The sequence below is a fragment of the Oryzias latipes genome, chromosome 21 (genome assembly GCF_002234675.1).
Source record: "Oryzias latipes chromosome 21, ASM223467v1".
Classification (NCBI taxonomy): Eukaryota; Metazoa; Chordata; class Actinopteri; order Beloniformes; family Adrianichthyidae; genus Oryzias; species Oryzias latipes.
In genome coordinates this window covers 4,403,517-4,425,369 of record NC_019879.2, presented here as the reverse complement: position 1 = coordinate 4,425,369, position 21,853 = coordinate 4,403,517, and the positions used below count along the sequence as shown (strand labels likewise).

At 37.9% G+C, this 21,853-nt stretch overlaps 1 protein-coding gene across 1 annotated transcript; it reads right to left on the bottom strand.

Moving 5' to 3' along the window:
• Positions 1 to 8,310: 8,310 nt before the first annotated feature.
• Positions 8,311 to 20,697, bottom strand: hacd2 (3-hydroxyacyl-CoA dehydratase 2). Its single transcript, XM_004081425.4, has 7 exons — positions 20,463 to 20,697; positions 18,676 to 18,793; positions 18,202 to 18,220; positions 16,231 to 16,319; positions 15,574 to 15,695; positions 12,316 to 12,494; positions 8,311 to 10,281 (listed from the first exon to the last, which is right to left on the bottom strand). Exons 1-7 carry the CDS (start codon positions 20,585 to 20,587, stop codon positions 10,199 to 10,201), a joined length of 735 nt encoding a protein of 244 aa, XP_004081473.1. The 5' UTR covers positions 20,588 to 20,697; the 3' UTR covers positions 8,311 to 10,198.
• Between the last annotated feature and the right edge of the window lie 1,156 nt (positions 20,698 to 21,853).

Genomic DNA, 21,853 nt, shown 5'->3' with positions numbered 1-21,853 from the left:
AGGGTAAAATGTAAACAAATAACAAAGAGTTATATAAGTACTTTTAATATATTAGCTTCAATATACAACTGACAAATCAGATTTGTTTACAATATCACAAAAAAACCACAATGAGATGAAACAGAACGGTAAAAATCCAACTGGTGGTTGCACACCTCCTCACGGTTTAGAGCGAGCGGTTCAGCTCTAAAAAAAATCACATTATCTGCCAAGTGTTCATTTACACGTGTGGAAAAGAGCATTTGCCTCATTTCAACCCAGGTTGTGTGCTAACGACTTTTAACTGGAGGCATGTGACGAGAAACCCCGTGGGCTCTGCGGTGACCGGCCAGCTCACCTCCAGCTGAATTCCCTCTGCCCTTTTCACCAATTCATCGGGGGTGAAACACTGTTAACGGAGAGAACAGCAGACTCCATTCAGCGCCGTCCTCATCAAATGAAAAGGCGGTTAGATCGAAATCTGACACAAAATTATCTCCATACAAGTTGTGTCATTTATTTTCTCTTCTTGTCTTATGACTGCTTGGTTGCTGCTCTGTTACACATGACACACTTTGCTGATGATGGGGGGGGGGGGGGGGGGGGCGTCATACCAGATAATAGGAGAAAAAACTTCTCAGTTAAAGTATTTCAACAATAGCTTATGAGAGTGATGAAGAAAACATCTTTTAACACACATTAGATATAAGTAGCATCTGTGTGTGTTTTAATTTTAAACTTTTTAGAAGAAAACACACATTTTTGGTGTTTTTGGTGGGAATATCAAGTCATTGTTTACTGAGAGGGGGGGGTCTAAGGGATGGGAGGCCCAGTGTTTAGCATAATCTGTTTAGTTTAGCCATCACCTACTGGATTGTGTGACTTCGTGATCATTATGATTTCATGTTGTTATACAATTGCCGGTATGACAGGGAAAGAAGGGAGGAAGATGTGGTTGTTGTGGAGCAGGAAGTAGCAGAGATTGGAAAGGATGAGGTTAGGAAGGCTCTGAAAAGGATGAAGAGCGGAAAGGCCGTTGGTCCTGATGACGTACCTGTGGAGGTATGGAAGTGCTTAGGAGAGACAGCAGTGGAATTTCTAACGAGGTTGTTCAATAGGATTTTAGAGAGTGAGAAGATGCCTGAGGAATGGAGGAGAAGCGTTCTGGTTCCGATCTTTAAAAACAAGGGTGACACGCAGAACTGCAGCAACTATAGAGGAATAAAGTTGATGAGCCACACAATGAAGCTGTGGGAAAGAGTAGTGGAAGCCAGGCTTAGGAAGAAGGTGGAGATTTGTGAGCAGCAGTATGGTTTCATGCCCCGTAAGAGCACCACTGATGCCATTTTTGCTTTGAGAATGTTGATGGAAAAGTACAGAGAAGGTCAGAAGGAGCTGCATTGTGTGTTCGTAGATTTAGAGAAGGCGTATGACAGGGTGCCGAGGGAGGAGCTGTGGTACTGTATGAGGTCGTCTGGAGTGGCAGAGAAGTATGTCAGAGTAGTTCAGGACATGTATGAGAGAAGTATGACGGTGGTGAGATGTGCTGTAGGTCAGACAGAGGAGTTCAAGGTGGAGGTGGGACTACACCAAGGATCAGCTTTGAGTCCTTTTTTGTTTGCTATGCTGATGGACAGGCTGACAGACGAGGTAAGACAGGAATCTCCCTGGACAATGATGTTTGCGGATGACATTGTAATTTGCAGTGAGAGTAGAGAGCAGGTGGAGGAACAGCTAGAGAGGTGGAGGTTTGCTCTGGAAAGAAGAGGCATGAAGGTCAGTCGTAGTAAGACAGAATACATGTGTCTGAACGAGAGGGATCAAGGTAGAAGCGTTAGGTTACAGGGGGCTGAGGTGAAGAAGGTGCAGGAGTTTAAGTACTTGGGGTCAACAGTTCAGTGTGATGGGGAGTGTGGAAAAGAGGTGAAGAGGCGAGTGCAGGCAGGTTGGAGCGGGTGGAGGAAAGTGTCAGGAGTGTTGTGTGACAGAAGAGTGCCAGCAAGACTCAAAGGAAAGGTGTACAAGACAGTGGTGAGACCAGCTCTGCTCTATGGGTTAGAGACGGTAGCAGTGAGACAGAGACAAGAGGCTGAGATGGAGGTAGCAGAGATGAAGATGTTGAGGTTCTCCTTAGGAGTGACCAGGTTAGACAGGATAAGGAACGAGTACATCAGAGGGACGGCTCATGTTGTCTGTGTTAGCGACAAAGTCAGAGAAGCCAGACTGAGATGGTTTGGACATGTTCAGAGGAGGGATAGTGGATATATTGGTAGAAGGATGTTGGAGATGGAGCTGCCTGGCAGGAGGGCAAGAGGACGGCCAAAGAGGAGATACATGGATGTCTTAACAGAGGACATGAAGTTGGCTAATGTTAGGGTAGAAGATGTCCATGATAGAGTGAGGTGGAAAAGGATGATTCGCTGTGGCGACCCCTGATGGGAAAAGCCGAAAGAGAAAGAAGATACAATTGCCGGTATGAAGCCTATTGAGATGACTATTGTTGTAATATTGTAAATAAAACTGAATTTAATTGAAATGAATCAGTTCAATGGACAATTGTTGTTCATTTGATTTAGAGCACAATCTTCGGGTGATTTTCACCCGAGCAAAACTATTTAAATAAATTTCAAATGTCGCGTGTTGAGGAGTCTGTGCCTTCGCCAGGGAAGTCTCACATGTCCCATGAATGGGTGGACCAAACACCAAGTTTCCTGTCTCATTTTATTATTTTTTAGGAATTTTTTATTCACAAATTCCTAATTTTTCAGTCATTTTTGAGCATGTTAGGAACTTCCTGTCCTTTTCTTTTTAATTTTGTTACACATACTAAAGTTGAAAATAAAAGAAAACCACTCTAATTTATTATGTGTCGTCATGTTTTGATCTATTTATTATGACAAGTACTTTTTGTTGGGTATATTATATCAGGTAAAAACTACCTGGCAAATGTGATGGTGGAACTTTTTATAGCGTAAGTGTTCTGGGTTAAAAGAAGAAAAATGATTCTTTTTTGGGACAGTGCTAATTTTTTTCACCTTTGCTCTTTCCCGATTTTTTCATTCAGACTACCTTTTTGTTCCCGTAAGTAAGACCGTTGAAAAAATCCAAGCAAATCGACAACACAAATAATTTGAAGAAGCAATTTCTGCTGGTCCAAAACTAATAATTCTGCACAGACGCAGCGTTTATAACAAAGGGATGCTTTAAGGCTCGTGGATCTTCCTGTTGTCACACATATGAGTGTGTGGTAAAAATCTTATTACTTTGGTATAAAAAAAAAATTTTCACCAACATTGAGAAAGATTTTTACACATCAATACTCAAAATTACATCAAAATACAGTTTTTGTTCCTCGAAGGAAAGTAAACACACCATGCACAGATAAGTTAATATTTTTGGCATCATCAACTTCTATGTAGAAACAATGATCAAAGACGATGTTAATTCTGTTCTACTTATCTTCACAGCCTAAAGTGGAACACATTCATTTCTAGATTACATTAACAGACTTCCTGTTTAAGTCAGCCAAAGTAAACAATTCCAGATGAACTTGAATGCCTCACTTGAGCTTAAAATGAGATCAAGCGACCGTTTGTCTCAGTTATAATGTAGAGGTTGAACAACAAATTCTATCGTCTTGATTCATGTAAGGATGTTATAAAATAAAACACATACAATGATTTTTTTCTGTTGTGATTGACAGATTTTCTATAGTCACTAAGAATTCAGAAACTAAACTAAAAAAAACCTTAGAACCCCCTCAGAACTGTTTGGGGTCTTTCAGGTATTAGAAGATTATTCTTGAAGATCTGTAGAGACGGGGCTTCACAGCACCACAAATGAATTATTTATTTTTCTTTCCATTTTTCACCCAACTTCAAAAGTGGATTCAGACATGATTTTTCTTAGTGCTTTTTTTTAAAAATATTTTTTCAGCCAGTTGGAGTTTTTTTTTTTACAGTTGGCCTTGGGCTGCATCGTTCAGTTGTAGCTAAAAATCAGAAATCCTTTCTATTGAAGTGTTGCCTATTTCACCAACACACTCCAAAAATGGAATCCTAAGAAAGTAAAAACACCCTTCTCACAAGAAAATGTGTCTTATTTTCTGCATTACAAGAAATATAATCTCATCAGAAAGGTTTTTCAACAGCAAAATAATCTGAGTTTGACAAAACAGGGCTAAGTGACTAGGTCTGTTTATCTAAAAATAAGAATTCTTGCTAAGACAACTTTTCTTTCCCCATTTGTTTTTTTTTTTTTTTTTTGCTTATTTAAAGAAAATGTTTCTAACTTTAATTTTTTTAACTTATTTTTAGATGACAGTTCATTGGTTTTAAAGGAAACAGATGAATGATTTATGGAGAATATAACTTTGTCAAAAATGTTGTTGGACCAAAACATTTCATGGTATTGTAATGTGACATGTCTTAAACAAGGGCTCATTCTTGGAGGATGGATATGGAGGCAATGGGCTTCCTGCAATATAAGAGCAGGTGTGCTTAACTAATCTGGTTGCAACCAGCTTTTTTGATTAACCTTGTTTCTTAAGGGTCATAGAAATGAGAAACTGTTTTCCGTACGCGCGGTAGGGGTCTCAAGACGGATCCGCAGGACAAAAGCTGCTGACACTGACGGCAGATGAAAGGCTTGTGTGAGACGACAGAGGTGTGGAAAACAGTTTAGCTTAGAAACCAGGTTACTTAATCGAATGCTATAATTCAAAAAATGGGTGTCGTGGTTTTGTGATCCCAGTGTGCCACATAAAGGTCATTAACATCTGAGGAAACCATGTCATCTCATGCAAGAACAGGACAGTTAATTTCCAGATAAAAATTGCTCTGTTCTGCACATCTTTAGATTGTACCTTCACCTGATTTGATACAGAGCAATACTGCCATCATGTGAAGGATTTTTTTTCATCCATGCACACAGAAGTGGTTATTCACAAACAGATAAAAGCTTCTGAATCAGCAAAAGTTATTTTAAGTCATTGAGTCCCTAAAAGATGGCTTTATGTAGGATTGTCATGTATTTTATGGATCTATTTATGCAAAATTACTTTTTTTTTAAACACAATGGTGGAGTAGAGCAGTGTTTTTCAACCAGTGTGCTGCGGCACACTAGTGTGCCGTGGGAAATTGGCCTCATTAACTGATTTGAAAACATTTCCCATCTCCAGGATATCAGCTCTTTGTTCATCCAAACAGGCCCTGATAAAACACTGAGTAGTTAGGAATATGAAAGATCGTAAAGACTTTTTCCTTTGTGTTTATTTGATTCTATTAAAGACATTTTGATAAGAATGATGGTACCGCGATTTAGCAGCAGCTATAACTGTTTTAGGAAAAGTCCCGCCCCTTTAACTGCCTCTACCAATCATTCTTGGAGGCTTAATCACATATCAGCAGTCTGACCAATCAGAAGTGGGTAAAGTCTTCACTTCCTTGTTATGATTCTGCTCGTAAAGTCTCTCAGTTCCAACAAAAATACAAGCTAAAGCTCGTCTGTAGCGGTGTAGCTTTCCACATAATCCGGTATCAGACCGTGGAAAAAGTGAACAAAACAATGAAGCTCAGAGAAGTGATCTCCAGCCGTTTGCGCATTGAATCTCCCATGATGCATTGGGTTAAAGTGACAGCGTCTCGGCGCACAATGAGATCTGTTGTTAAACGTCTTGAAACCACAACAAACACACATCAAACAGTTTTTAAATCTTCTAACTTAACTTTTATTCAAAACAGCTGCAACTTCCAGCAATTATCACAAAAATGCACGTGAGACTGCAGAGGGACTGTTGATCAAAACAGACTATGAGTTTCTCCTTTTTTCTTGGATGCTGGTGTGCCGCGGGATTTTTTTCAAGGTTAAAGTGTGCCGTGGCTCAGAAAAGGTTGAAAAACACTGGAGTAGAGGTTAGCACTCTTACCTCACAGCAAGAGGGCTCAGGCCTGAGCCCCAGCTGGGATCACTCTTTGCGGAGTTTGCATGTTCTCCCTGTTCTCTGGGGACTCTGGCTTCCTCCCACATTCCAAAAACAGGTTTCATAGGCGAATTCGACGCTAAATTGTCTCTAGGTGTGAATGTGAGTGTGTATGGGTGGGTGATTGTGGCCCTGGGACAGACTGGTGACCTGTTCATGGTGTATCCCACCTTCACCTAACAGTAGCCGGGCTAGGCTCCGGCAGCCCCGTAAGGGACAGAACAGGTTCAGAAAATGGATGGATGAATGGATTATTTTTTTCTCAACAGTGCTTCTATACTCTCATAAAAACCCTTTACAAGCACAGACATCATATATCCCCAAAAGAGGATCCGCTTCATGTAACTCTCATGTTGTTCAGCATTTTTGGAGGTGAATGCCATTGTTACGTGCGCTGCTTAGGGATGTTTTGAATTTTATGGGGGGCACAATTGCCAGTTGGCAAATCTGCTTCTCTAAAAGTCCAAAAATGTGTTCACATGAAGAAAAATGCACTAATTTATTCTGGTTTATAAAACAGCATCATGTAGTAAAATGTTAAATAAAACCAGAATCTGTTAAATTTCAGCACAAACTCTCACATGTTTTCCATGGAGATAATCATTATTAAGAGAGTAAATCCTAACTACATATTTCTTGCTTCAAAGTAAAACACAATAGAATTTTTAATATTATATATTTTACATTTTTATTTTTTTACCAAGCCTTCAACCACTTATTTAGTAGTACTGATAATATGCAAATGATCTCAGCTGAATTAGAATTCTCCTAATCTGGCAGACACTCTAAATAAGGCATCCAATCAAGGACAAATTCTGTTCCAAACCAAAAAAAAAAAACATCTGAAAGAGAAAAACATCTGGTGGTACAAGAAAATCATTGCAATCATGCAGGCAGATGAGAAGTGAGTTGCACATCCATCAAAAGCCAGAAGTGGCAAACTCCTTTTTTTCATTCATGGCAAAGAAATCAAGGGAACAGATCCGGTTTTTATATTTTTAACAGTACAGGCCAAAAGATGGTCTGTAATGACAGACCAACAGACCAACTTTTGGTCTGTAATGTATATTTTTTTCATGAAAACATATTTTTGATATTTTTAAAAAAATACATTCATCACAATATTACTGTCTTTAAGAGTACAAATTCTGAATAAAGCTTCCTCTCAATCACTGTGGGGCAGAGGTTGGGCAGTCTATCCCTGATTGCAAGATCACAGGTTCGGTTCCCGTCTTGCCCTCCCATGTGTTGAAGTATCCTTGGGAAAGACAATAAACCCCTTGTTGCCCCTGGTGGTTATAGGTTGGTGCCAGTGTTTTAGCAGCTTTTAACAAATTAGGTTTTTTTCCTAAACATTCCACGTCTTCTGGCTTTTGAAGTAAACAGGGTGAGTGAAAACAGTTGGACATTTTTTTTCATGTTATCGTTGTATAACAATGAGTAATAATAAGTTTAGTCAAATTTACATTAGCTGTCACACACCCAGTTGTGTGAATTTTTTTCTCTTTTCTCTGCTGTTGGGCACTGAGCTGTAGACACATTTACGTGGGGAACCTTTTGGTGGTTTAACCCCCCCCCCCAATCCAATCCTTTAATGCGGAAGGCATCAGATCCCATTTTTGGTCTTTGGTATGATTCAGCCTGGATTTGAATTCACAACCTTCCAGTCTCAGGGCAGACACTCCACCAAAAGGCCACTGACAGTTGAATTTAGATCTGTAAGTGAAAAAGCTTTAAAATAATTTCTGCACAATATTAAGGGAACAATGAAAACAATCTACTGCTGGAAGAAAACAATAATGACAGTCAACTTCCCTGGAGTTTACACTTAAGAACCACAATGCAATGGTTGCAGAAAAACTCCACGGTCACATCAAAGCCTCTACAAGCCTCCAGAACAATGGGCCAATTTCTTCTAATGATTGCAGATCAAAAGCTTCCTTTTTTTGAAAAGAGAAAAACATAGAAATTCACCACTAATACCAAAAAACATTTGAATCACATGTTATCTGGAAGAAATTCCCACTGATAGATGAGATCTATGTCATGTTTGGCAAAAACAAAGGCAGCATTTTAGCAGGAACTCCTGGTTCCCACTTGGTGAACCATCATTTTACCCATCCATAAGCTTTTATTTTGTTAACTTTGTTTGTTTCCTAAAAGATGTCAAGGATACACCCAAAAAATTGTCAAGGACCGAACCTCCAACATATCAATTTCTAACAAACGAACAGTTAAAATAGGGATCCTCAGCTTTTAAACTGGGCTACTTATACCTTTAATTACAAAAGGTAAATGTCATATAGAGACTCATATTAAAGCAAAAAACGTATGCCAAACAATACATGTCAAGATGAGTCCAATAGAACAGGTTTATTGTAAATATATACTCAATAGTCATAACTGTACAAAGTTTACTGGCTCCATGCTAAACATGTTTATCAAAGTTTCAATGAATAGAACCAGTTTGTGTGTAATATTCCATGCTTCTGCAGTTTTTCCGTTAATTTTTTGCCATTTTTAAAAAATCATAATACACCATCACTCTTTAGATCCACATCTCTTCAATCATGCATTTATTTTTTTTAATAAGCCGTGATCCTGCAGGACATTTCCAACACAAAAGCTCAAATCTTTCTCAATCAAGAGTTAAACAGGAACAAAAAGGGGGCAATTTTGACAAAACAGCCATCACTGATCTGGAACAGAAAGGTGTAAGGTTAAAGGTCATACAAGCAGGATCCAGATATTTCAATGTGGGAAATATTTCCTAAAAATACACAATAAAAGGTGTCACTTCAGTCGATGTTAATGCGAGAGAAAGTAGCAAATTATAGACTATTTTATTAATTATTTAAACCAAAACATGTAGAAAGTGTCATTTAATGTCTTCAAAACTGTAAAATATTTTATTCTGTGATGGTCCACATTTAATCTTAGAAAACAAAATTCTATTTCTAAAGAAAATAAACCAAACAAAAAGATACTTTTGGTTCTTTTTGGAAATTATGCAGAATTTTGGAATGGATTCAAGACAAAGATGCGTCTAATATTTAACTTTTTTTAAAGACATCACTAGACATACCGAAAATATAATTTGCATGAATTGCGTGCAGCTTTTTGATCTTTTTGCGTCAAGAAAAAACAAACCGTGAGGCATAAAGTTGATACTAAAATATCTTTGGTTACTTCTTGGGATAATGTAAATATATTTCCAAAATGTCTCACGATAACAGTGTTTCACCACATCTCGAAAAAACCTCACCCTTCATATATCAATATAAAAGTATGACGACAAATTGTATGTATCCAAGTTGGGTAATTCCATTTCAAAATAAAAGTCTATACAGTTAAACATCCAACAAATATTTGGCTACAATGCAGTTCTGTTACATTTCAAAGCTTATTTCATCTGAAAACACTGTTGCTACAACACGTTGTGCTATTGGTTTTGTCTTTTTCTGTTTGTAAGAGGGGAAAAAATCCAATACGCTTCACCCAAGAATGAAAATGTGGATGTTTTAAATGAAAAAACACATACATTAAGTTAAAACTATAATAATTACATATTAATATTTGCAAACTAAGATGGTTGCGATGAGTATCGATTACCTAGATAATGAAAAGGTAGAAAAATGAAAAAAGTTATTAAGCTTTACTGGTGAACAAAAACAATAAAAGGAACAGAAAGCGAATAAACAGCCAGGAGGAATACAAACAGAAAAGCAAAGTATGGAATGAAAAAGCTTTATTGATCTAATGAAGGAATGTTTGAATAAATTAAACCCCAAAAAAGTATAAATACGTTTGTACAATTTGTCTTGAACATCACAGAACAGATGGAAAAACCTAAAGGTTCCCTACTTTCAACGATAAACTAATTCAACAAATGTTCATTTAAATCTAACCTGCTTCTTAAGGAAGACAGGGATGACTTACAGAAAGGTTCTACTTTTTTCTCTAGTGCCATGTAATGGGAGGTATTCAGCAGTATTAGTGTATCGCTCAGTTCAAACTTTTTCTAACAAAAATACTTGCCATTTGATCAAGAAACAAGGGGAAAGAAACAGCCTCTTGTGTATTTTAAGTCAACCGTTTGCTTGTTTGTTGGGTCAGTCGTGGCAGTTTTCAAAAACCAAATACTTTTGTGTTTTAATAAGCAGATGTGGTTTGCTCTTGGGATCTTCTGGGTCTTTTTCTTCTTCTTCTTTTTAAAAACCCTCCTGATCACTGCTGAACTCACTCCACCTTGCTGTAATCCTCTGTTCGGCCCAGCACCTTCTTCCGCTGTCGTAGCATGTGGAAGTACAGCTGCGGAAAGACTGCGAGGGGCACAGAGGCGTTAGCATCATGGTTGGCTCAAACAAACATACATAAGTAAAATCTGCAAAATAGGCTGCCAAATACGACGGAGTTTTAGGGCCACCACAATAGAATAAAAAAAGGTAAAATTACGAGATTTTATCTCGTAAATTTAGGAGATAAAAAGTCGTAATTTATGAGAAAAAAACTCGTAAATTTACGAGATTAAAGTGGAAGTGAGCATGGAGAGCAGCAGGTGAACGCCGCGCAGCAGCAGAGCAGACCGACTAAACTTAATGGTAAATGGCGTATACTTATAAAGCGCCTTCTACCTTCTTTCAAAGGCCCAAAGCGCTTTACAGTCACAGTCACAGTCACCCAGTCACACACACATTTACACACACATTCACACACTGATGGCGGCTCCGCTACCAAACACTGGCGCCAACCTCCCACCAGAGGCAAGGTGGGGTTCAGTGTCACCTGAATCATTTCTTCCACCAAAGACCAGATCTCTACGTCTGTGTGACGCTTCCGTCCGAGGAGGAGCCCTTTTTTGGCATTGTCAACGTTCTAATGCTAATATAACAGACTATTTTCATTGCTCTTTATTGTTTTATGCTGAAATGGGACGCTTCATCTGCAGGAGGGGGCGTATGTAACACTGTTTACTTCTGCATTGGTGTTCAGATGACAGGTTCATGACGTAAGGTGACAGATTAACTTTAGGGTGTGTGAATGAAAAGGAGAATAAAGGCTGCAGCGGTCCTCTGCACCCAAACGTGTCTCTGAGCTCCTTATTTTACATATGAAACTCCGCTTTACCGACACTGAACCCCGGAAAGATGCTCCACTGACAATAATCTGATTTTGAGTCACCGAAAGATTCAGAATTTCTTTGTTTTAAAGCTATTATCCGGAAATAAAGGTCCACAAAAGACTCCACATATTTCGTCTTCAAGTTAGGCTCCGATAAACGGACAACTTCGGTGTTTTCTCCTTGTTAATCTGTGACTTTTTTCTCGTAAATTTACGAGATTTTAAGTCGTAAATTTATCGTAAATCTATCTCTTAAATTTACGAGATAAAATCTCAGAATTTTACTTTTTTTTTTTTTGGTGGCCCTAAAACTCCGTCGTAGCGAAACCCCTCACTACACACTTTATCCACTCTTCTCGGACAGACATGAAACTTTTCTCTTTTTGTTTAAACTCTCAGAGTAAAAAATAAGTCCAGAATCAAAGAATGAAATCAAAGATCTGATTGCGATCAAAGACTCAGTGTGCCACATGTTGCACACTGGACACATTCAGTACAGGAGGCATGGAGGAGATTGACAAGGCCAACAGCCAATAAGGACGCAGAACTCAGTGCGTTGTTTTAAACGAAAGAACGCCAAGGGCAAAACGAGGACGCGAAAGGTGAACTGTGGTATAGCGAGGAAGTACTGCATTACATCCCAGGAAGAAATAATGACCTTTATTTTTAAAATACAGTACTATTAGATTGAATATTTAATATGATGAATAACCCAGAGATTAATACTTTTACTGTACACAAAGGTTTACATTGCTTTACACCAAGTGATCCTAATGAATTCAGTGTAAATTGAAAACCTTTTACTTTATTCTGAAATCATTTCAAATTTATTGATTTATCAGATGTTTTTTTTTTTTTATGTACAGGGCATTTCATCAACTTTTTTTCCCCTCCTCTGTCCAAAATAACACAAGTCGGAGCTAAATGTTAAAAAAAAAAAAAAATCTCTGGGTGGGCGGAGCAAATAGCAGGTTTTGACGAGCTCAAGAGTTTGGAGAGCCAGAAAAAAATAAGAACTTTTTAAAAAGACTGACTTAAACCCAGATCACAAAGACACCAATTCAATTGCTTCAATCCTATTATTGTTCTATGGGAAAAAAGGAAATACGGCTTTTGAAACATGAGTTCACCTGCCTTTAAAACCTGGATCCATTCACTCGTGTTCTAACCGGTGTAACCTTTTTTCTAATGGGCGCTTTTCTGCAACGGAGAACGCAATCTGCCTATTGACTTACGGGGAATGTAGGAGATCATGATGAGGATGAGGAAGGTGTAGTAGTCGAAAGAGAAGTTGTACTTGTTGGGGAGGGTGACGGAGTACAGTCCGGTCTTCTGCACGTATGGCAGCGCTGCATAGATGGTCAGTAGCTCCCCGGTCACTCCCATAGGATAAAGCAAGATGAAGAAGGTGTACCTGCATTACAGTAGATTTAGACAGAGGTTATAAAACAAATACTCTATTCTGATTGGCTGCTGGGTGTGCATTTAAAAGTAATATACCAAAGTGATACCTGCATGCCTAAAAGTTCCGATCACAAAGCTTTAAAAGAATAAAGTAGTAAAAACTGATTGAGTATTTATTTATTTTGTAAGTGGTATAAACGGATTATTAGGGTTATACAGCAATTTAAAAAGATGTTTCTTTTTAAACCGTACTTAGAAACGCACACAAAATACAGCAAAACAACTAAACTTTTAACTATTTAAAAGACTATTTTAGTAAAACAATATAGATTTTCATTGCATTTTTTTTAAATATACAAGGAATAAAAAAAAACCACAGTGGTTCCAGCAATGTCACATGAGCCCTTTAAAAGAATACGCGCTTTAAATGTTTTAAACCTTTAAACGCATCAACTCACATCATTTTTAACACCGGCCTTTCTTTAATTGCATGAAACGCTGTTGGAACAGCAAATGACCTTTATGTAGCATTACAGTCGAAGATCTGACTTGAACAACCGAGAACGTTGACACACATGTGCATGCCTGTATGAGAAAATGCATCATAAACTAAGCAGTTTTCCTGCAGTGAAGTCAACTACATCGAGTTTTAGTGTTTATTTCCAGTGGGGTTTGTTTTGTTTCTCCGGTTCATGTCTCCACTCTCAGGTCTGTTCACGTGCAGCTCTCCTTAAAATAATCCAGACATTCAAAAGTGTTCAGTCATCTTGGTGCAGACAAGAAAAGTGTGTGTCTGCAGCATTGAGCGTATATGAAGCATAAATATACCAGCAGTCTGCTTGCCTGGTTTTTACTTTTCCTGGCTCACCTTTAGCCCAGAAACGGAGCAGAGACTGGATGACATAAGGCCTTTTTTCCATAACAGCACTATACAAGGGACTTAAAGACAGTTAACACTGGTTACTCTTTCCATCTGTACATTTTATATTTAAGATCAAAATTGCATTAAAGCTCATTTTTTAATATAAAATCTAATAAATTTCTATTTTCTCCAACAGAGTGAAATAATTTAAAATATAGAAAGTAAGTAGACTAGGTTAGGAGTATGTTTGCTTTTTGGAAGTTTGACACTAAATTGAGTCATTTTACCATAAAATGTCCCTTTTAATTCATTATGGGCAGCGTTTGGAATCAGTGCTATGGTTTTATGTTATTATCCAGATTTCCTTACTGTGTTACAAATATAATTATATTTTGAAAAAGGCATCATTTATCTTTTTTTGACTCAGTCTATAAAATATAAATATATCTACTTCACAGTTACAACAATAAACAGCTAAAAATCCTGAATTTAATATTAATGCCATGCAGTAAATTGCAACTACAAATTGCAATAGATTCAATAAATTCAGCGTTTTAAAGATTTTCAGCTCTTGGTTTAATATAATTAGAGTTTGAGAATGTTAGCGGACTCTGACAATACATTTTACATGACAATAATTTAAGTAAAAATGGCAAATCAAAGAGACGAGTTAAAGGAATAAAACTGCATCATTTCCCAGATAAACATCCTGCACTTAAAGAAAGGAAATGCAGAAACGTGTTGTATGCTACAGTTAAAAAGAAGGAAAAGTGTTACCAAAAAATTCCCAAACTGCCTTAAAAGGCTTTGAGATGTTTAATTATTGAACCTCTCAGGGATCTGACCATGAAGAAGTGCGCGGCTGTGATTAAATAATAAATCGTTTGTGCAGCTCGTCCTAGGCGGAAAGAAATAAAAAAATCTCCAAAGTGAAAAATAAGAATCTGAACTTGAGTTAAACCTGTCTGGTTTCTTGTCTGTGCATCTATTGAATTGTCCAAGGATACAAACCAATTATTCTATCAATCGAGGTGCATTTCAGGCCGAAAATTGAATACCACCATGACAGCGTTCTCGTTACCTAGCAACAAAAACCACAGGGGAGTTAAACACGTAGCAACTGTTGCCTTGGTTGTACATGCAAGTCCCATTAGCAAACCTCTGACAGGTGAGATATTATTGTGGAACTCAAGATTTGCAGTTTCAACATTGTCTTCAACGAAAAAGTATCAAGGGTTCCACTTGTACCGGTTCCTATTAAGCCTGATAATTGATCAAAACAATCGTTCTTAGGATAACTCACTCGTCTATTCTGTGGTTTATGTGAATTGATACAAATGAAATGATGTAAACAGGCACATTACAAAATAAAAATAGATTAAAAAAAAATCAAGAAAACCTGGGGTCCTTTTGTTGTCTAAGATTATTTGCAGATTTCACATTGTTTGGGAAAGGTTCAAAAAAGTCAAAAAGAAAGATGACAAATCTCTGGAGTTTAAAAAAAACTGTGTAGGTGCTGTACAGAATGAAGGGTGAGCAGTCTTTGATTTGATATCTTTTTACAACTGGAATACTATAAACGCATTTTAATTTGGTGATTTGAGCAATTTTTCATCACATTTTCCAGCTAAATTGGAGACGTCCAAATATAATCCAAAATCTATGTCTGTTGAATTAAATTCAAAAATATATAGTCAAAGCTTGTTATATATTAAAGAAAAGAAGAAATCTGATGACATTTTCTGATGGTTTTTTTTGGTTTTTTTAGGATTTCTTTACTCCTCGTGTGCTTAAAGTAAAGGTCTAAAGCAGACATGGCTTCCTGCAACACTAAGAGCGGATAGTTGTGCAGTTGTAGCCTAAAGAGGCCAGCTGTGCTAGCATCCACAGCAGGATTTTGTACATTTTTGGGGCCCAGAAAAGTCTCAGCTGTGAGGGGCTGGTCTGCATTCCAGAAAGAGAGGAATCTCAGTAGACAGGACAGAATATTCTGGAAAAAAATGACTCAAATGTCATTTATTTTCTCATCATTTCCCACCCAAATTACAAAAAAGAGGCTCCTGAAGTTGCCAAAACATAGCTTTTTGAATACGTTTCTGCAATCTAAATATATTGCATACTTAAGTTATGTGGAAATGCATAAATTACAGGCAGTTTTATGGCAGTGGATAGAAAGATGGCACAGTATTGGTGAATGACTGCTGTATGTATGAATGCCTCCTCCTACCGTGCCCATTTGATGAGGTATGGCAGGTGGTTGAGCAAGCTGAAGGTGTAGAAAGAGTAGCGGATGATCTCCGTCACAGTCCAGGCCGTGACAAACAGCAGGACGCTGTCCTCGCTCTGTACCTGCAGGGGCACAGAGGAAGAGGACAGGAGCACGGCGAAAGCAGACGGGACGGCATCATGCTCTGGCTGCAGGTTTTTCTTCAAACAACCATGCTGTGTCTTTGAGATGCTGAGAGACGGAACCACACGGCAGGCTTGTAGACATTCTCAGGACGTATTAGGTTGAAAACAATGCAGATACAACGTTAGCGAAGAGAGGAAAGAGCACACTTTCTATGATTAGCTTCACGATCGCTTCGCTCTTTTATCATTCACTTAAGAAGAAAAGACAACAGCAGCTTGAAAATAATGTCAGTACCTCATCATACAAAAGACACACGGAGGACACAAAAGACTAGAAATGCAGTTTTTTTTAATCATTATTTACAATAGTAACATTGATCAAATTCATTCCTGCAATTCTAACACCAGATTTCATATTACTTACACTTTTACTCCACTCAAATCTATAAACAGGGCACACAGTACACCAACTTGTCACTTTTGCACACGGATGACCCGTTTACGATGCAAGAATGCAGAAAACTGGTCGTACCTCTCTGACACTGTGGGTGACGGCCCAGGTGAGGAAAACCCGAGACAGGACCTGAAACCCGGTCAGGACCACAGAGGACGGAACAATTCCTGGACACGAGACGAGAAAAACCAAACGTGATGGAAGAAAAACAAAAGGTTCTCAGTTTAAGACAAAATGCACGTTTTGTGAAGAGAAAAACATCCAATTCTAAGCCGTTCTATGGAAGCTCATTTAAAATGTCATTGCAGTTAACATACATTTTTGTACATTTTAGGTTCAAGTGTGGCTTGGAGTTGATGGCCGGTAGATAACTTAAGGAACAGGACATTTTGAATACCGTATTTTCCGGACTATAAGTCGCCCTTTTTTTCATAGTTTGGCAAGGGGTGCGACTTATACTCCGCAGCGACTTATATTAGAAATAAATTGAAATAAATACATTGTTAACCCTCCTGTTATGTTCATTTGTGAGGAACAGAGATGATGTTCCTGGGTCAATTTGATGTATGAGGTATGTCAAGTGTTAAGAGTATGTTAAGTGACTCAGAGAATCAGCCAACCTTTTTTTACAGTAAGATCTTGAAGGCTAACAACATAATATTCTATTTTCCAATGATTTCATAGATTCAGAAATGCAATAAATAAAAATGACAACTGTTTCTACAAATATAGGATGAAAACAGAGTATTAGTTGGCCAATGATGCTTCATGAAAGGAATAAATAAATAAGTTTGAGAAAGAATTACTGTGAAATTATGAGATAAACAGTCTGCTATGATTGTGTCATATGAGTTTGTGCAAGTTATTATGTCTTGGTCTCAGATTTTGTCAAATAAATTTCCCGTCAAAATGCGACTTATAGTCCAGTGCGACTTATCTGTGTTTTTTTCTACTTTATAATGCATTTTTGGGCTGGTGCGACTTATACTCCGCAGCGACTTATAGTCCGGAAAATACGGTAATCAAAAATATAGTTGTTGTTTTTTTTTTTTTACTTTGAGGCAATAAGCAGTTCTAATACAATAAATTTGAGATTTTAAAGTGGGCTGGGCTCAAGACAAATATGTGATGAGAGCAAAATTACTTCCCATATCTAAAAAATAAAATAACTTAAATGTACAGAAATATACTTCTGTAGCTTTTATATTTTACTAAGTCTCACACAATTCATTTAGACCTCATGAATTCCATCCAATTTTGAGAAGAAATGTTTTGATGAAGGTGGGACATGATGCACGTGACAAATGATCTTTTCCTAATAACAGGAAATTAGAAATGAAATGTCCATCAGCCTAAATTATCTTTTTTTTTAAATTTACTTAGCTTTTATTAAAGTTTAGTACAAAATTGAAACCCCTTTTTCGGGTGAGTCGTCAAAAAAGATCAACTAAACGGGAGCAGGCAGGTGCCACAGTGATTCATCTTCCTCTGACCAGTAGGGAGAAATCTGTGTGCTCAAAGGCATGCGAGCGCCGCGGGCAGACGCCATCTGCAGCAGGCCTGTCTTCAGCCGGCCGGGAGAGGTCGGCCAGCCTTAGCGTTAAACCCCAAATAATGAGAAGGAACTGCAGCGATGCAGCCAAGTGAGAAGAGCTCCGGCTCTTTATCACATCATTACACTAAGTGGAGAACTCCTCAGTGCTTTCAGCTTTAGAATATCTTTTACTATCAAAGGAGATGTGTTAGCTGACGACCATCCAATTGCATGCATGAATAAAATCCCTTCAACTGTTGGATCCTTTTTTCATGTTTCCAACTTAATCTAGGATTATGCACCAAAGTACGCTCAAACCTACAGAAAGAACTCTAACATTTCAAATATCTGCTCTGAGCCAGAGGAATGAACAACAGTCTCGCCTGTCCACTGGGACAGCTTTTTTCTTTCATTTTTTTGAATTCCATTTAAACGTGGACAGGTAAAAAAAGTCTGCAACAAAACTGAACTGAGGAAGTCCTGATCCTCTCGAATGCAGTAAAGGGAAAACTCACCAACAGCACAGTGCAGGATCTGTGAAATCACAGGAGAACGGACAGTTACTTTATAAGCTCCTAAAAGTCAACACATTATCTATATACAATAACTTAAACAGCATACCGTAGTTTCAAAAAAAAAAAAAAAACTATTTTTCTCTTTTGTCTGCTCCTGATTCAGAACGATTTGAACAAAGAAATAGCTTCCTTATCTTTAAATATGTCCTCCATTATCAGAAAAAGGCCACAGGAACGTGTTCAAAACGCCATTTTCATTGGAGTGGGTGTTTAACATTGCGTAGTAACAAGTAAGACACAAGCAGCAACACATTTTAGAGGCAACAGGGCAAACCAGATCAAACAAATCCAGTCTGGTGACATCTCTGTTAGACTTTTGCTGTTTAAATTAGTGCAGAAGCAGGAGAAGGCTGTCAACTAAGCACTCTACACTTCGCTTTGACAGTTCTTTCGTATTGCTGGTGCTTATCTCACCTCCAGAAGAGCTCCCGTCTGAAAGAACTTCAGAGGTTTTTCTATGGAATAATAGAGTCCGTGGTAACTCCCTCTGGCCACATAAGCTCGAACCAGACCCACCGCTATGACCAGCCACCTAGAGACAGAAGAATCTGCTTTAAAACATTAACCTAACTACCTGCAGTGGTGAAGTATTAGTGAAAGGAGCTAATTGAATAAACCGTAAATATGTCATATAACTGTGGTAGTTTGCAACAAAAAATATATATAAATTAACTTCAGAAAATTTGAATATGTATGGATTATTCATCGAATTTCTTCTAGAAAATACAATTTCATGTTTATGTATAAAAATAAATACTATAATATCTGTGTAAAGTGACTGCCTAGTCACTAAAAGCCATGAAAACAATCTGCTGCAGCTCATAGCACTTCTTTTCTGAAACAAAATAAGTTGTAAGGCCAAATACTTAAATACTTTTCATTCAGTTGTTTTATTTTGTAACAACATATAAGCTGTGAAGGCCGGCGCTTTCAATGTCCAAAAATAATTGTCTCTAATAAGAGTTTGAACGTACCAGAGACTAAATTAGAACATTCATTAGATAAATCCTTGACACGGCCTTAATCAAGGACAATAGTTTTCCTGGCAGTTTCACCAGAAAACACCAAAAACTCCCGAGTTCAACAATTACACCGAACACAACATGAGCTCTGTGAAGCTCTGTGACTGGAGGAAAATGCGGCCTAACTGGTTAGAAGATTTAGAAGGAAAAAAAAAACACCTACGATTGAATTGTGCAACTGTCTAAAAGTCCGACTGATAAAAAGACACAGAGATATAATTTAGATCATGGTTCAAGGTTACCCCTGGCTCTGATGGTAAAATAAAATTCTTCTAACTGTATTTATATTTAGTTATTTGACCCACATTGCATGGCTCAAAGATTCACTTTAAAATTATAACTTCTTTAGAGATTTAAAGAAAGTAAGCCTTTTCTCTGCTAATGATTTCTTCATTCAATGACAAGGACAGTGAATGAATCACATGGTGACTATGAATCAAAGCTTATTAATTTATCTATATCACTAGAGTAAAAAAAAGGTATAAAAAGCATTTAAATCATAGCGATATTCTATTAAAAAAAGACAGTAATGGAGGCAAACCGCAGTTAAAAGGAATAAAACAAAAAACTAAGTGATCTCTAACTAGACAGTTTCTGTGGTCTGATCAGGCTCCGCCCACTTTTGTACATTAATTTTTACTCAACTTTTAACAGGAAGAAGAAAAAACGCATCAATGAAATGTTCAAATAAAAAAATTACCATAAAATAAAAATAACAGGGTATTTGTTAAATACAGATGAATCATAATAAATGCTGCAAGACCAACAAAATTCAACTTTAAAAACAGCTGTAATTATTATAAATAGCTAATTTTTCCTTGTTCCCTGGTAAAGGATGAAATCACTGTTGTTGTTATGGTCATCTAGTTTATTTGATTTTAGTAAATCAACTCATGAGAGGGAAAAAAACCAATTGTAGCGCTATGTGTGAAGAGTGACTGCAGCCAGGTTGACAGTCTGTAACTTGATGCTCAATTGTTAATCTGTTTTAGCGATTGTATTTTTCAACTTAAATGAATTAAAAGTTAACAACACTCGGCTATTTCCTAAATTAAAAGTATCGATGAAAGCAATACCTGGAAGATATATTAAATATATAAGCTACTTTTGGTTCAACAGCAAGACAGATCCGTGCACGTACAGCAGGGGGTTAGCATGAAGAAATGCGCTACAACATACCCAGCCGTCATGACAACATTGTAAATGACTAGGTAGGCCGTAGCCAGGGCCCCGGGTCCCTTCTTTTTCTTGGGGGCTACGTCGCCGTGGGCCGCCTTGCTGGTTCCCTGAGCAGCTGCCGACATGACTCCAACCGTGAACGGGCTTTGGTCCCTAACGACTGACAGGTCCGCCGACCCCGGAAGCAGAAGGTGTCACATCAGGAAGTGTCGTTGGAAAACAACAGGTCGCTCGCTTCCATGCGTTCCGCTTATTTGTTTGTGCTCATTTTTACATAACCTGCTGAGCAAAGTCTTAAAAACGTGAAACATCTGTGGAGACTAAATGAGTCTGCAGAGAGTGGTGGTCTCAGCACTAGTATACTACTGTAGCAAATTGTTGACTTGGACAAAATCTTCTGTATCAACTCAGAGCAGCGTTGCTCAAATATGGGTACATTTTTAACCACACTCCATGGGATACTGGAGTTTTTTTATGTAATACAACCAAACAAATAACAGAAATAAATGTAATAAAATGAAAAATAGGCTGCACAGTAACGCAGTGGTTAGCGCTCTTGCCTCACAGCAAGAAGGCCCCTGGTTCAAGTCCCTTCTGGGGGACTGAACCTGAACCAGATCAATGGGGGGACATTTCTGCATGGGTTCTCTCCGGGGACTCCAGCTCCTCCCACCGTCCAAAAACATGCTTCATGGGTTAATTGGTTAATCTAAATTGTCCCTAGATGTGAACGTGGGTGTCTGATTGTGGACACTCTACCCTGCAACAAACTGGCGACCTGTCTTGGATGCCCCCCGCCTTTGCCAACAGGTGGCCAGGATAGGCTCCAGCAGCCCAGTGACCCCGAAACAGAATAAATGGAAGAAGATAAATGAATAAAATAAAAACAAATCCTTAAGATGTCATTGTTATCGTATAATTTTAATTTTCACTCACTGCCTCTTGAAAGCTTTAAAAAAAGAGTCACACATCATCTGATCATTTTCTTTATCTGTTGTATCAATTCATAATATATGCAAAAATACATTTGGTTACATTTATGTTATTGTAATATTACGTATTTAATTATTTTTCTAATAGATATTGATCGAGCTATGGTTTGCACAGCTTAAGAAATCAGACAGTGATGACTTAGTGCTGAGCTTTTTTATTATTATTTTTCAACCAAAAATGAGATTTGCTCATTAGTAAGGATTAATCAATGTATCGACTTCTATTCCTATACGATCCAACCAGATTGATCGGTCTGAGGCAAGTTGTTAATCAAATCAAATCAAATCAACCTATATATAGAACGACCGAGATCCATCACAGCAGACAACACACACATGATGGCAGACAAAAGTGATCAAACCATCAAACAGTCCGATGTATGAAAACTCTGAAGTTTG